The 13,852-nt window shown below is 51.3% G+C and overlaps 2 protein-coding genes across 17 annotated transcripts in view; one reads left to right on the top strand and one right to left on the bottom strand.

The window, feature by feature from the left end:
- The window catches only part of HABP4 (hyaluronan binding protein 4), a 40,908-nt gene extending 40,154 nt beyond the window's left edge, over window positions 1-754 (top strand). For both annotated transcript variants that reach the window (XM_032164607.2, XM_058445047.1), the window contains one exon: window positions 586-754. In XM_032164607.2, coding sequence (XP_032020498.1) covers window positions 586-642 — 57 coding nt within the window. In that variant the 3' untranslated portion in view covers window positions 643-754. The remainder of the gene's footprint in view (window positions 1-585) is intronic.
- Window positions 755-1,535: 781 nt separating this feature from the next.
- The window catches only part of CDC14B (cell division cycle 14B), a 130,443-nt gene continuing 118,126 nt past the window's right edge, over window positions 1,536-13,852 (bottom strand). For 6 of the 15 annotated variants that reach the window (XM_058445038.1, XM_058445035.1, XM_058445041.1 and 3 more), the window contains 3 exons: window positions 7,948-8,011; window positions 6,964-7,116; window positions 1,536-2,814 (listed from right to left, as the gene is read on the bottom strand). In XM_058445038.1, coding sequence (XP_058301021.1) covers window positions 2,605-2,814; window positions 6,964-7,116; window positions 7,948-8,011 — 427 coding nt within the window. In that variant the 3' untranslated portion in view covers window positions 1,536-2,604. Of the gene's footprint in view, window positions 2,815-3,707; window positions 3,853-4,070; window positions 4,409-6,961; window positions 7,117-7,947; window positions 8,012-8,098; window positions 8,219-13,852 lie in introns of those variants that run through there. The other 9 variants (XR_009215142.1, XR_009215138.1, XM_058445039.1 and 6 more) reach the window with 8 other exon arrangements.

Raw genomic sequence — 13,852 nt, forward strand, 5'->3', positions numbered from 1 at the left:
TAGGGCCTGACCCCGCCCCCATCAGGTCACACTGTTTCCCAATCCAAGTCCTTGTTCCCTTTGCTCATCTGTTGAGGTTCATCCCAGGGAGAACCTTCTCTCCCCAGAAAACCTTACCTGACCTTCGTGTCCACTTTGCCACCAAGTTGCACTGGATGGCTCTCCTGTGGCCCCTCCGTCCCAGGACGTGTTAGTGAAGCTCCTGACTTGATGGTCAGTTTCTCCAGCACCATGAGCTCCCCTAGGACAGGCACTGTCTGTGCTCCTCGTCCTCCCTCCAGTGCCCGGCACGCAGTAACCATTATATTTACTTAATGAAGGACGTGCCCATGCAGAACCCCCCCAGTAAGAGCTTGCAGGACGTAGGAAGGGAGGCAGCTCCTTTTTCGAGGAGGCCGGAGGCCTGTGTGGGAGGGGAGCTGTACTTTCCTGGGTTAGCAGTGACCTGTGACTCTCCCCTTCCCACTGTGGGTCCTGCCTCTAATGCAGGCCCCTCAGCATTGGTGCAGGCCCTTGTTATCCCATTGGGATATTGGGAATGGATGAAGGAGCAGTGGATTTCAAAGTATTTCTTTTCTTCTTTAGATGCAAGATGTCGCCCCCAACCCCGATGACCCGGAAGACTTCCCTGCGCTGTCTTGAAAGAGCCCTGTTTCCCGGCACCGCGGAGCTGCATTGCACACCTGTGGAGAGACTTTTCCGGCTGGGCCAAGAGAGTCAGACTCTAAGAACAATAGATGTTGCTTTTCCTGTGTCGTGTGAATTTGTTGCACTTTTTCGGGCTGGGCTGTTAGAGGGGCTTCTCCAGAGGCTCGAGAGCAGGCCATTTCCCAAGAAGAATGGTGACTGTGTTTTTATTGAAGGAATTTCAAATGAAGAACAGGAATAACGTTTAAAATGTGTACATAGAGATAGTATAGACTCCTCCGCGGAAGCATGGAGGGAAAGGAGGTTGTAAAACAGACTCCATGGAGACTCTTAGGAAGCAGTAGATTCCTGGAGGCTGTGCCTTTAGCATTAGAGGAAACACATAGAGCTGGAACTGTTAATGGAAAGCAGTCACAGCTGAGTTTTCAGAGACCAAGAAATTAAAATACAATTGCACTTACTGTTTACTCGTAAGTGTTATCTACTCTCCTGAAATATTTTGAGTTCTGGTTTTCACTTAACCAATCATTTAAAAATCGCTATTGTGTAGCCACTGGCCACCAACTCTGTGACACAGAATCAGAGAAAGTGTTGATTTTTAATGGTGATTTAAACTACCTCGTGGTTTCTGTGTGTGTGCACACACACATCTAGTGTTTGGGTTTTTAGGAAGAATATTAAGTATATGACTTCAAAAACCATGTTATTTAACCTGCCAATCAAATGGAAAGGGATCATGGCAAAAGCGAATACCGCATCCTTCCTCAGAACTAGAGTCAGAGTTTGGCAGCTGTGTACAAAGGCTTCTGCCCTCGGCTTGGGCAAAAGTTGTAAATAACTAGTATTTATTAAGCACTTACAAGCAGTTTTTCTCACTTAGCCCTGGCCCCAGTTCTAGAGTTCCTCTTTATTGCTTTTGGCGAAAGTTTGGGGTTGGGGGTACACCTCAGAGGTTCAGTAATTCACCTGGAGTCCCACCCTGAACAGAGCTGGACCCAGAGCCACACACGCCCAGGAACACACACTGTGCTGGGTAGGAAGTGGGCCTAGGAGGGCCTGCAGGTCCAGGCAGCTGTAGAGCTGCTAGCAACTGGGGTGTTGCTCTCCCCGCTTTCTCATAGACACAGAGGTACTGTCTGCCTGTTGTCACACAGTTCATATGCTCGCTTGAGATGGAATCTGAACCTTGGTCCCAGGATCTGTGCTTTTTCCCACTTTGCCACACTATCTAAGGTGGCTTTGAACTGGAACCCAAGTGCAAATAAAGGTTGGTATTCGCTCCTGACTTTGTGTAGAGAAAACAGGCCTTTGGTTACTCCCAGGCCACAGCAGTCGGTCGTGATTTTGTTGAATAATCAAAGTTGAATCTGTACACGTCAGGGTCAGTTAAGGATGTTTGCTTTGGGTGGTAGCCTACTTTTGGTCTCTTATTAAATTATTATCATCTGAGTACTAAGGTTTATCAACTGAGTGTTTTCTTCCCTTTCCTGGAAAAGGCAATGGATGCAAGCGCCCTGATTTCTGAAATCTGAACCTAGCTGGTACAACATCAGGGCTGTGTCATGACTCAGTGGCTTTGAAGCTGTCACACTGTCATTTTGCCTAACCGCGGCTTTGAAGATGAGCCAGAGAGCTTTGAAGAAAGTTTCTTTAGTGTTGTGAATATACGTGAAAAGCCCACAGCACTTGGTTCAATGTTGCAGTTGCAAAAACATCGACAGTTCCTATCCCACAGAGCTGCTGAGTCATGTGGTTGAAGACAGTTTTGGGGAACCCGGTGCACGTTCTGAACCTGCAGTGGGCTGTGTTTGCTTACCAGGGCTAGCTCTCGCTGACTTGGTCGTGTGCCTGGATGTAGGCGTTTTGTTGGCGCCCTTTCTGGATTGTGTCAGGCTGTACATAGCCTCAAGTGTTCCAGAGAAGCCAGGGAGGACAGAAGCGAAGGGCAGGGGGGTGTCACCAGCATTCCGTAGGGACAGTCAGATGCGGAGGCGGCAGGACCTTTTGGACCACAGTGCCCCAGCCAGACTCCTCAGAGGTGCTTGTGACGTGGGTGTGGACATGTCCTGGGGCAGCGCACCCTGGGCACCAAGTTTCTGGCTGGCGACTTAGACTCAAGCAGATTAACCCCATGAAAGACACTGATGAGGGTTGTCCCCAAGTCTCCTGAAAAGTGGAGGTCAAGCAAGTTTGAGTTGGTTATAGCCAAGCCCAGGCCGGACTGGATCATGTCTGAACCAGGAGTTGACTGCTGCGCCTCAGGGGTGTCTTGAGTTGTGCCACCAGGGCAGCTCCTGAAGATTCAGCTCAGGGTGAGGTTCTGGGGCTGCTGCACGCAGCCTGGCACCAGGCGGGGAAAGCCGCCCTGCAGTAACTGGGCTGAGGGGCCAGATTCTCTAGAGATGGGGGTGCTTGGCTGGGCATGGTGGCTCACGCCTGTAATTCAGCAGTTTGGGAGGCCGAGGCAGGCAGATCACTTGAGGTCAGGAGTTCGAGACTAGCCTGGCCAACATGGTGAAACCCTGTCTCTACTAAAAATACAGAAATTAGCCGGGCGTGGTGGCAGACGCCTGTAATCCCAGCTACTCAGGAGGCTGAGGCAGGAGATTCACTTGAACCTAAGAGACGGAGGTTGCAGTGAGCCAAGATCGCGCCACTGCACTCCAGCCTGGGCAACAAGAGCAAGACTCTGTCGTTGGAAGAAAAAAAAATACAAATAAAGGGAGGTGCTGCCCAAGAGGGAGGGGGTCAGTACCCGACTTGGGATGAAAGCCTAAGCTGCATGTCAGACAAGCCTGGGAAGAGGCAGGCTGGACACACTGCTGCCGGCTGGGAATGCCTCCGAAGTCAGAGTTGGATGCCTTGAACAAGACCCCTCTTAGCCTCATGTTGCTTATGAGCCTTTGGCGTTTGCATTCCATGCAAGGTGGGCCCCTCTGAGCCAGCCAGCCTCCTTCCCTGTGCTGGTCAGACTTCAGACCATTTCCTTCTGTCGATCAGCAAGTCCATGCCATTCCAGTGCACGGGAGCTTCATGGGAAGGAGATTACTGTCCTCTGAAACTGTACTGTGCAGTGCTGGCAGGTGCTTCGGAGCAGCTGAGCCTGTGTCTCCGAAGCTGGGAAAGGCAGAACAGGAGCTGCCCGTGCCTGCCCTGTTCTCAGCAGCAGTGGGTCTGCCTGCCCTCTCCACACGGCAGCCTCCGCTGTAGATGGAGAAGACAGATTTGCTGATTTTCTTTGGCTGCTGCTGTCTCCTCTCAGCCTTCCGCAAGGATCATGGCCTATGTGAACAGCCTTCCCTGAACCCTCCCGACACTCATGCCTGCTTCAGACAACTTGGGGTGGGCTGCGGGTGTGGGAAGCTTTGGCCTGGCTGTGTCCCACAGGGGCCTGTGTTGTGGATGGAGGGTGAGGTGTGGAAAAGGGAATGAGGAAGGAAAAATGCAGGGATATTTTAAAACCTGTTTATTATCAAATAAGATACAGATAAAAGTGCAAAACTAGACTGGGCATGGTGGCCCATGCCTGTAATACTTTGGGAGGCTGAGGTGGGAGGATTGCTTGAGGCCAGGAGCTCAGACCAGCCTGAGCAACACAGTAAGACCGTGTCTCCACAATAAATTTTAAAATTAGGTGGGTGGCACACACATGTATTCATAGCTACTCAGGAGGCTGAGGCAGGAGGCTGAGGCAGGAGGATGGCTTGAGCCCAGGAGTTTGAGGTTACAGTGAGCTATGATCATGCCACTGCACTCCAGCCTGGGTGACAGAGAAAAACTTCATCTCTTAAAAAAAGTGCAGAACTGCCTTGTAACCACGTTTTCCTCCAAAGCCTGGCCACGTGGACCATGCTGATCACCACCTCATCCCCGCTCCCAGGACTCGTTGCCCCCAGGTGCTCCCCTCCACGCCAGTGCTGCCTTTTCAAAGAAAAGTCTTTCGGACTTTAAGTCCGAAGGATGCCCCTCCACCTACCCGCTTTCCCCCTGCACCTACGGCAGAGCCTGGTTACTGAAGGAGCAGAGCGTTTGCTTGAGAGCCTGGGAGCCCTGTCTTGTCATGCCTTGTCATTTTACAGTCAGGCAAGGACGCTGTCTCCCTTGCTGCCTGGCTACTATTAGGGCAGGTAGAAGCTGAAACCAGATTCAGTCCCTGAGCCCCACGTCCTTTCTACACACTCCTGAAATTTCCAGTGAATGGACTAGTCCCTTGGGCAAAGCTGTTAAGAGAGGGGACAGGAAAAGGGACGCCTGTACCTCAGCAGAGGATGAAAGGAGACATGGAGTATTTGCCTCTGTGCTCAGGCACTCTGACCATGTGGAGATGGCCATGGTGCCTAGCAGGGTACTGCACACTGCAGCAGTGCAGAGGGCCCACGCTCAGGTATTCTCCATGCAAACCGGATGGGACTAAAACTTGGCTCCCTAGGCCTAAGGGCCTAAGCGGCTCCTGCCTGCTTTGCCCAGCCCAGCTTTTCTGCACATCTCCTGTTGCTCCTGGAAAGCCTCTGCCTGGGCCACAAAGTTTCCTTGGACTCTAGATGACAGGAATTTCCCCAACCAGGTTGCAAAGGCTCTCACACCCCTCACAGCTATGCCTTGGGCCAATCAGGCCTCTGTGGGGAAAATCAGGGAACCACCGCCATATGAGCACTCCTTTCCTTCTTTCTTTTTCTTTCTTTCTTCTTTCTTTTCTTTTCTTTCTTTCTTTCTTTCTTTCTTCCTTCTTTCTTTTCTTTCTTTCTTCCTTCCTTCTTTCTTTCTTCTTTCTCTTTCTTTCTTTCTTTTTCTTCTTTCTTTCTTCCTTTCCTTTCCTTTTTCCTTTCCTTTTCTTTCTCCATTCCCTTCCCTTCCCTCCCCTCCCCTCCCCTGCCCTCCCCTCCCCTGCCCTCTCCTCCCCTCCCCTCCTCTTTCTTTTTTGTCAAGTCTCACTGCAGTGCGGTGTGGCGTGATCTCAGCTCACTGCAAGCTCCGTCTTCCGGGTTCACGCCATTCTGCCTCAGCCTCTCGAGTAGCTGGGACTATAGGTGCCTGCCACCACGCCCTGCTAATTTTTTTGTATTTTTAGTAGAGAGAGGGTTTCACCGTGTTAGCCAGGATGGTCTCGATCTCCTGACCTCATGATCCACCTGCCTCAGCCTCCCAAAGTGCTGGGATTACAGGCGTGAGCCACCACGCCCAGCCTGAGCACTGTTTCTTTACAAAACTGTGCGCAATCCCAGAGGGCTGAATTACATAACTTTGGGAGCTCAAAGCCATTTGTAAGGTAAGGAGTGCCTGTCATGTGGCATCAACTTGTACGTAAACCCCACAGGGGGCTTCTGAGAGACACAGATGTTCTCAGACACTGAGGCAGGGTAAGACATTTCTCCTCAAGGACCACCACCCCGCAAAGGGACTGAGGGCGCCTCCACCCCGCAAAGGGACTGAGGGCGCCTCCACCCCGCAAAGGGACTGAGGGCGCCTCCACCCCGCAAAGGGACTGAGGGACTGCCCTATCTGGGCACACGTGTGCTGCCCACCCCCCAGGAACTTGGCTCACATTGACTTCAGTGTGCCTGGCACTCCCTGGAGTTGTGCGATGAACAACCTGCACAACTGTACTGGCGGCCCACATGGACACTGGCCACTGGTCTTGCGTCAGAGCAACAGTGAGGAAAACGTTTCAAGTATCCGAGGCAAGTTCTAAACGAACTGACCACAACTTGCATGTTTTGCTGGTGAGAGGATAGAGCTGGAGCCAGCGGTGATGCTGGGGAAGTTTTCGGGAAGAGGGAAGGTGGACAGAAAGAAAGCAGGAGAAATGGGAACGCCATGTGGCCTAGGAGGGACATGCTTGGGGAAGCGAGTTGCTGTGACCAAGGTAGAAAGATGCCCTGGGAATTTTTACTGAGGCTCCCGGCAGGCCCAGGCAGGGTGAGGCTGCGTGGGTGTTGCTGATTGATGAATAGACCCTGCCATCACTGCACACCTCCGGGGGTGCCCTCCACACGGCATCTGTACAAACAGCACACCTGGGGTGTGTGGCCACAGCCAGCAAGCCACTAAGTTGACCTGTCGATGCAGCCTTCAAAAATTTGGTGCGAACTTTTCTGGGGAGATGGAGAGGCCTCAGCTTCCATCAGATCATCTCACAGGGGCTCCTAGCCTAAGAAAGTGTCAGCAGCACTGCCCTGCTGCGCCTGAAATGGGCCTGCTACCATCGCAGGGCGGGTGTCAGCCCGGCCATTCCCAACCCAGTCAGGCCCAGGCCCACCTAAAGGAAGGCCCTGGGCTGATGGCTCAATACCCAGCTGAAGAACGAGGCAGACACACCTGCTGAGAGGCTTCAATTGCACCTGGAGAGAACTTGCGGTGGGCAACGGGCGTGTCCAGGAGAAACCTTCCCCGCAGGTCTAGTCCCTGTGGATCCCGAGCCAGATCAGAAGCCGGTCTAGAAAGGTGACAGCCTGGGACATCCAACCATCGCTGGAAAAGGGAGGAGATGGACAGGGCTGTACTTACCACCGCCACAGGGCCTGTCTCAGGGCGTGAGTTTGTGTGGACGGCAAGGACTAGTTTCCTGGGCCGCTAACTCTCAACTGCAAGGCAAACTTGGGTTGGGGCCCAGAACGGCCACCAGCCGTCACCCTCCAGCCTGGCCAGTGAGTGCTGAGTGGACACTCCGCGGCTACTTGAGGACACGCCAACCGCGGGCCTGCCAGGGCGCTCCATGCTTCTCCCTCCAGCTGGGTCCCGGCTGACCCCGCAATCCAGGTGCAGGCACGGGAGATCCCGCTGGCTCCACCGCCCAGGCCACCCTGAAGTCCCCGCTGGAGGAGGCGCAGTGGACCCGGCTCCCGGGGAGCCCGTCCCGCGCCCTCCCTCCGAGAAGCCCCTTCCTCCAGCTCCTTCCTCTGCCCGCCGGCCCGAGAGCACCGTGGCGGCTTCTCTGTCCTGTGGACTGCCCAGGACAAGCGGCATTGGAAGCGAGTGAGCCGTTCCCAGCTGGGGGCAGCAACAGCCCGGGGCTGGGGAAACGCGTGGGGGCCTGGACCGTGCACTGGCACCGAGTAGGCGGGTGCCGGGACGCCAGACACGCTGCATTCCCCGGAGTCCCACGCCAGGGAGAATGGCCCCGCCTGAAAAGACGTCTTGTTTAACACAGAGAAACACACCCAGGGCCAGGAGAAACCATTGTCCTTCCCGAGTCCCACAACGCACAAAGCACACGGTCGCCCTCCCACGCCGAGTCGTCTCCCCCTTTAGAAACAGACTTGGCCCCGTAGAGCCTCCGCGGCAGGGCCGGGGCCTCCTTACCTGGGGATTTCGGTGTGGACCGAGCACGCGTCGTCCGGAAGTGTGCCAAAGCCATGCAGACTTGCTGCCAAAGAGTCAGGCGGGGTTAGAAGCGGGGAGGCGGAGGCGGGAGGCCCCCCATTCCCACACAGGCCAGGGACCCCCCGAGGCGCTGGGGAGGAATCCGGAAGGCTTTGCTCAGGGGGATCCATTTCTCCCCCGATATACGTATAGACACGGGGAGGCTAGGATGTAAGGGCAGGCTGTGCCAACCGCTTGGAAGACAAAATGCCTAAAATCAATGCGGAAAAGCCAAAGCTAGGACGACATACAGCAGGACAGTGAGCGTGACCCACAACCCATGGCGTTGAAGCCAGCGTCCTGCTATTAACTGAGCAGCTCACCAGCGTCACAACAGCTGCTAACGGGAGAGGAGCAGGCAGTGGCGACTGTGCATTTTTACACTTCTCCTGGACAGCATTAATTTTATTTTTTTTATTAGGCACAATATATATGGCTCTTAGCGTGTGCCAGACACTTGTTCTCAGCTATGAAAAATATTAACTACTCATTTCATCCTCACACAACCCTGTAAGATGGATACTGCCATCCTCATTTCAGAGAAGAAACGGGTTTAAGGAGCCCAAGTCACTCAGCCCAAATCTAAGCTAAGTGGCAGCACTTAGGTTTGCAAACAGCCCGGGCACACAATGCATGCTCTCAACAATTCTACCAAGCTGCTTTTTCACACAGTGTACAGCAAAAGCTTTTAACATCTTACAAATTTTTGACCCAGAAATCCCTTTTGTAAGAATTTATCCTAAGGAAATAGCCAGCACCGCCCAGGAAGAATTTCTGCAGAATACGGATGCGGTGCTCTGACAGTACGACGTCAACAGGGAGAGCGTGACAGCTAGTCAGGGCGTGCTACAGAGGAGCTAAAGCTCGTGTTCTTGGAGAATTCCTTCCTAGATGCTCCTTTCCAATGCACCCATAGCTGCACTTAGACACACAGAGGAGGGCGAGACGGCAAAGTGGATGTCAACTCCCCCAGTTAAGGCACGGCCATGTACTTCTGTTAAACCAAACGCTAGGCGCTCGCTAGTCCAATTGTACCACTGAACAAAGTGAGGCTCGGCCAGCAGATCAAGGGTCCCCAAGGCCACAGAAGTGGCGGAGCTGGGGCAGGATACACCCAGTGGGACTTGCACTTTCCACGGCAACTTGCATTTCAGTCCACTGAGGGGCCGCGGGAAGGGGCCCTTGCAGCTCCTCTCCCATGGCCCAAGCTTGCCTCTAAACAACCACTCTCGAGACTTACCTTCAGCGTGTGGGTCCCCACTTCAAGGCAAAATAGTTTACATGACCTCTTTTTAAATGTTTACACCATTACCCGTACATAAAATTATGCTGCAGGTACCAAAAATATCAGAAACTGAGGGACTGTAATCTGCTATCAGTCATTCTTTCCCCAATTATCTAGAGAAGATGACCTAAAATATATGACAAAGTAGTGAATTGAAAGATATGCCCCGATACTGTTTTAAGCACTTTCCGTGTGTTATTTTAACTCTCATACTAACTGCTAAGGTAGGGATTCTTTTCATTTCCATTTCAGTTGAGAAATGGAAGCAGAGGGGATGAGCAAATCCCGCACATGGTGGATGGGCCCTGGGCAGAGTGGCTCTAGATGACACAGAAGGAGACAAGCCTCTAAGGACCAGGGGTCCCCGCAGCCTGCTGCCTGCCCTCCACAGGCCTGGAAGGCCAAGCCCCCCGGGAGAACAGACATGCCTCATGGTTTCATCTCAAGCAATGCCTCCAAGCCAGCCCCTTCGCAGCACTCAAGGACTTCACGGAGCTGCGTGGTGGCGCCAGCTGCCTGAGCTCTAGTGGGTCAGGGGAGAGCTCTAGTGGCCTCAGGGGAAGCCATGGAGGGGCAGGGAGAGGCCACAGCTCCCACAGAGCCAGGGTCTGCAAATACACACTCTGGGGGGTCATGTGTGGTGGGGAGTCGGGAGAGGGGCAAGAAGGCAGGTCTCTGGTTTTTACTTTGGACACTTGTATCCCAGTGTAAATCCGAGCACAGCTCCTTGGGGGAACTGAATAGAACTCGACAGAACACAGGGTCTTGAGTCTCAGCAGTAAGCTGTGCGGGAGGTGTGGACACTGGGCCCTTGGGGTCCTGCCTGGCACCAGAGGCAGGGCAGGTAGAGACCACCGGGCTGGCGTCCGGGGTTGGACCACAAGCTGGGGAGGGTGCTGGGGCAGGTGCCGCCCGACCTTGGCAGGAAAAATGCCCTGCAGGATCCCAAGGGCCTGACTGACTTGAGTCTTTAGAGGTCTCCAGAAAGTCAAAACTTTGTGTCGTGTGAGCTGGTGCTGAGGTGTGAGAATGGCCTGGCAGCAGAAGTCCCCTCTCACTCACCACCTTACCCTACAGAAGGGGGCTGGACTAACTTCCAGATTCAAACGCTAAAGCCCTAACCCCAGCCCCTTGAGATGTGGCTCTATGTGGGCATGGGGCCTTTAACGAGGTAGTGAAGTTAAAATGAGCCCATCGGGGTAGGCCCCAACCCAATCTGACTGGTGCCCTCTTGAGAGGGGAGTAGAGGAGAAGAAAGGCACCAGGGCCACGCAGGCACCAAAGAGAGGCCCCGCGAGGAGGCAGCGCCTCCAAGCCCAGGAGAGAGGCCTTGGGAGAAACCAAGCCGGCCCATAGCTTGGTCGTGGACTTGCAGCCTCCAGAACCATGAGGCAATGAACTTCTGTGTCAGCCGCCCAGTCTGGGGTATTCCATTATGGCCATCCTAGAAGACTTATACAGATTCCGGGTTACCTCTGCTTTATGTTCTAACTTACTGCCTACCAGAATTCAAAATGCTTGGTAAGTAACACAATAAACAAAAAGGCTGTTGGGTTAATACTTTTAATTACATGATTGTAATTATACAATTTCCACTATTCGATATTTTGTATAAAACCAGTTACAACTCACAAGATTTTCAAATGTGACAATATGTATCAAACTACATACATATGCAAAGTTTACAGGCCATTAGGAAGCTTTATCTTAAAAATACCTTCAGGAAAATAAACATTCAACCAGTTCTCTTGGCTTTAAAAAATATGATTAGAAATATACACTGTAAAAAAAAATCAAGATAATGATTGATCAATACTGATCAGTCACATTTTAAAACTTTTAATAATCTGTACATGAGTGCAGGTTAGATAAAAGTCTGCAAATTATTAATAGAAAACTGCAGTACTATCATCGGATGAACATGTCTGCTGGCAATTCTACCAGGTAATTAAGGAGGTAATTTCCTACACAGTATAGGTGAATTGTCCAGTCTTTAAACACATCTGGAGTCATCTCCACTGAGTGACATGGAGAATACCCTGATGTGGGGAAATGGAAGAGCAGCAGCTAGCCTCTCCAGGGCAGTTTCAGTGGGAGAGAACATTTAAAGGAACAATAAAATAGGTTTTAAAAGTTGCTTTTGATGAGCACTGCTTTCCAAAATGCAATAATGATTTTTTTTTAATGTAGAAAGAGAAGCTATGTTAAGAACAGACATCCAATGAGTGCACTGCTTCTGTGGCTCCAACGGTGACTGGGAAAAGGGAAGGCCCCAGGAGAGCCCTCGGGCCACGCACAAGCCCAGGCCATCCGCCCAGCGAGCACACTGGCCTCGAGCACACTGCCCTCATGACAATGCTTGGGAAATCCTCTAAAACTTGCCTAGGCCCAAGAAAACAGAGAGGTAGCAATCACCCCTGTGAGAGGGCTAGAGAGGAGGGGAGGAAGTAGGTAGGGGACAGGCTAGGGGCATCAAGCTCAGAACGCGGGAATTCTGGAGGCCGGCAGAGCCACGTGCTGCCGGGAAGCACTGGCCACGCCAGGCCATTCTGCTCTCACAAGGCGCTGCTCCCCACCAAGTTCTACAAAGCTACGTCCGTCTGTACTTCTAGGAACTCAGTTTTGCAGATGCTCTTCCTCCGGACTGTCCCTGACTCTTGATAATTTTGAGTCCCCAGAAAGCTTCAAGGGCACCTAAAAATATTCACTTCCAATTTTAATTCCACTGCAAACTGTCCCGGTGTACTTTCAGGGCTATTTAAGGCTCTTAGGTTAAGGGGATCTCTCCATCTGACACACGGTTTCATGTTCCATAGCAACAAGGTCTTCTATAACGACTCTAAATCAGAATTCCAGAAGATTCTGGTTGTTTGTGGTTTCAGTTGGGGGTGAGAGGAAGAGCCCACTCTCATTCATAGCAGGAAGAACTTTCCATCCCTCAGACCCAGAGACTTCCTGAATTCTAGAGACGGTCCTCATAAATGTAACACTGTTGCTATGCACACCATCCCAAGTCATTTGGTTATTACAAGGAATGTCTCTTCACCAAATCACAAGTTTTCTATGACTAATTTCAGTGAACCAGTTAAATAGAAAGATTTTTAGAAGGAGCCACAGTGATAGCAATTCTAGGTGGAAACTTGAGCAGGCAACATGAAGAGGCAGTTTATAAAATGAAAAAGGACTGTGGTTCCACTGACACCCTTTCTTTTCTTGGACGAAACAACAGGAGGCTCGTTCACCGTGAGGGAGACAGTACTCACAACAGCTGTGGCGTCCACATTTACTTGTTCTGATGGGATGAAAAGCCAAACTAAGAAGGGATCAGATGGAAGCACGATTTTCACAACTACCTGGATTATTATTTATGGAGGGGATGGCCTTAAAAAGGGTAAGGGGAAGAAGAGGTGCCCTGAGAATTCAATTCAAGCATGGCACAGTTTGAATATTTATATTGTCTCAGCTCAAAATAGCAAAAGGAATGTTCCTCCTCCCACGCAAACCTTATTGAAGAGTGGTCTGCCCACAGCCAAGTGGGTCTTTGTGCCTATTCATTTCCAGGGACAGAAAACCACTGTTTTTCTGTGATCCAGTCCCCAGTGTTTAAAAGCTGGCCTGACCCCACCCGACAGTGCCTGGCGGGGAAAGAGTTGCTTGTTTGGCTGAGAACACGGCATCTTCCATCTCTTCTGATGCCAGTCAATTTCATACTTTCTTCCAAGAAAGCATACCAAAATGGAGGCACTGCCTTTCAATTACTTTTTGCATTAAAGACTTTAACTTGTTTATTCCAACCGTTTTTATTTCTTGCAGTTTTGTGAAAAAGGCAGCTTCTTAAAATGGAGTTGCCTACTGATCTGGCACACGGCTTGTGGCTTAGGAGGGCACTTGTTTCCCACTGCCTGTCGACATCTCAGCCCTCCATGCTCCCGGCACAGGCAAAAATGGCTTAACAATCATTAAACCACCCACTTCTTATGGAAGGAACTGAGGTGAGTACTATATATTCTTTTATTTCGGGCCCCATTTTTTTCTTTTTTTTAGCAGCAAATCAATTCTGTTTCTGTAATTGCTTCATGGCACAGACTCTGCTGTGTTCCAGTAGGGCTGCGGGAGAAGGCACTCTGCAGAGTTACTAGTTGTGTTCCCTAACCAAAGGCAACAGTGAGATCCAGAAGCAGATCATTGTCACTGAGATCGCAGGCCGCGTCAATGGCCTTAGGCGGATCTCATAAGGGAAAAATAATCCAATGTTACAGAGAAGGACTCTAAAAAAGCGGTAACTTTTTTTTTTTTGTAAGCCGACATTATTTGGGATTGCTGTTTCCAAGGGGAAAAACCAATAGTGTGTTTTTTCCATGCATGGAAGGAAATATGATTTTAATTTGTATGACTGGCAACCAAACAATGGGCAGCCTCCCAGTTCTTCAGTCCCTGAAGGACAGAATAAGGAACGACTTGCAACATCTTCCAACTCTGAAGTCAGTTTCTCCTGAGTCTTCTAAAGCTACCAGTAATATTTTCTTGCAAGTTTTAGGTTACCAAGGTACCACCTGGTCT

The sequence above is a fragment of the Hylobates moloch genome, unplaced genomic scaffold, assembly GCF_009828535.3.
Source record: "Hylobates moloch isolate HMO894 unplaced genomic scaffold, HMol_V3 SCAFFOLD_10, whole genome shotgun sequence".
Taxonomy (NCBI): domain Eukaryota; kingdom Metazoa; phylum Chordata; class Mammalia; order Primates; family Hylobatidae; genus Hylobates; species Hylobates moloch.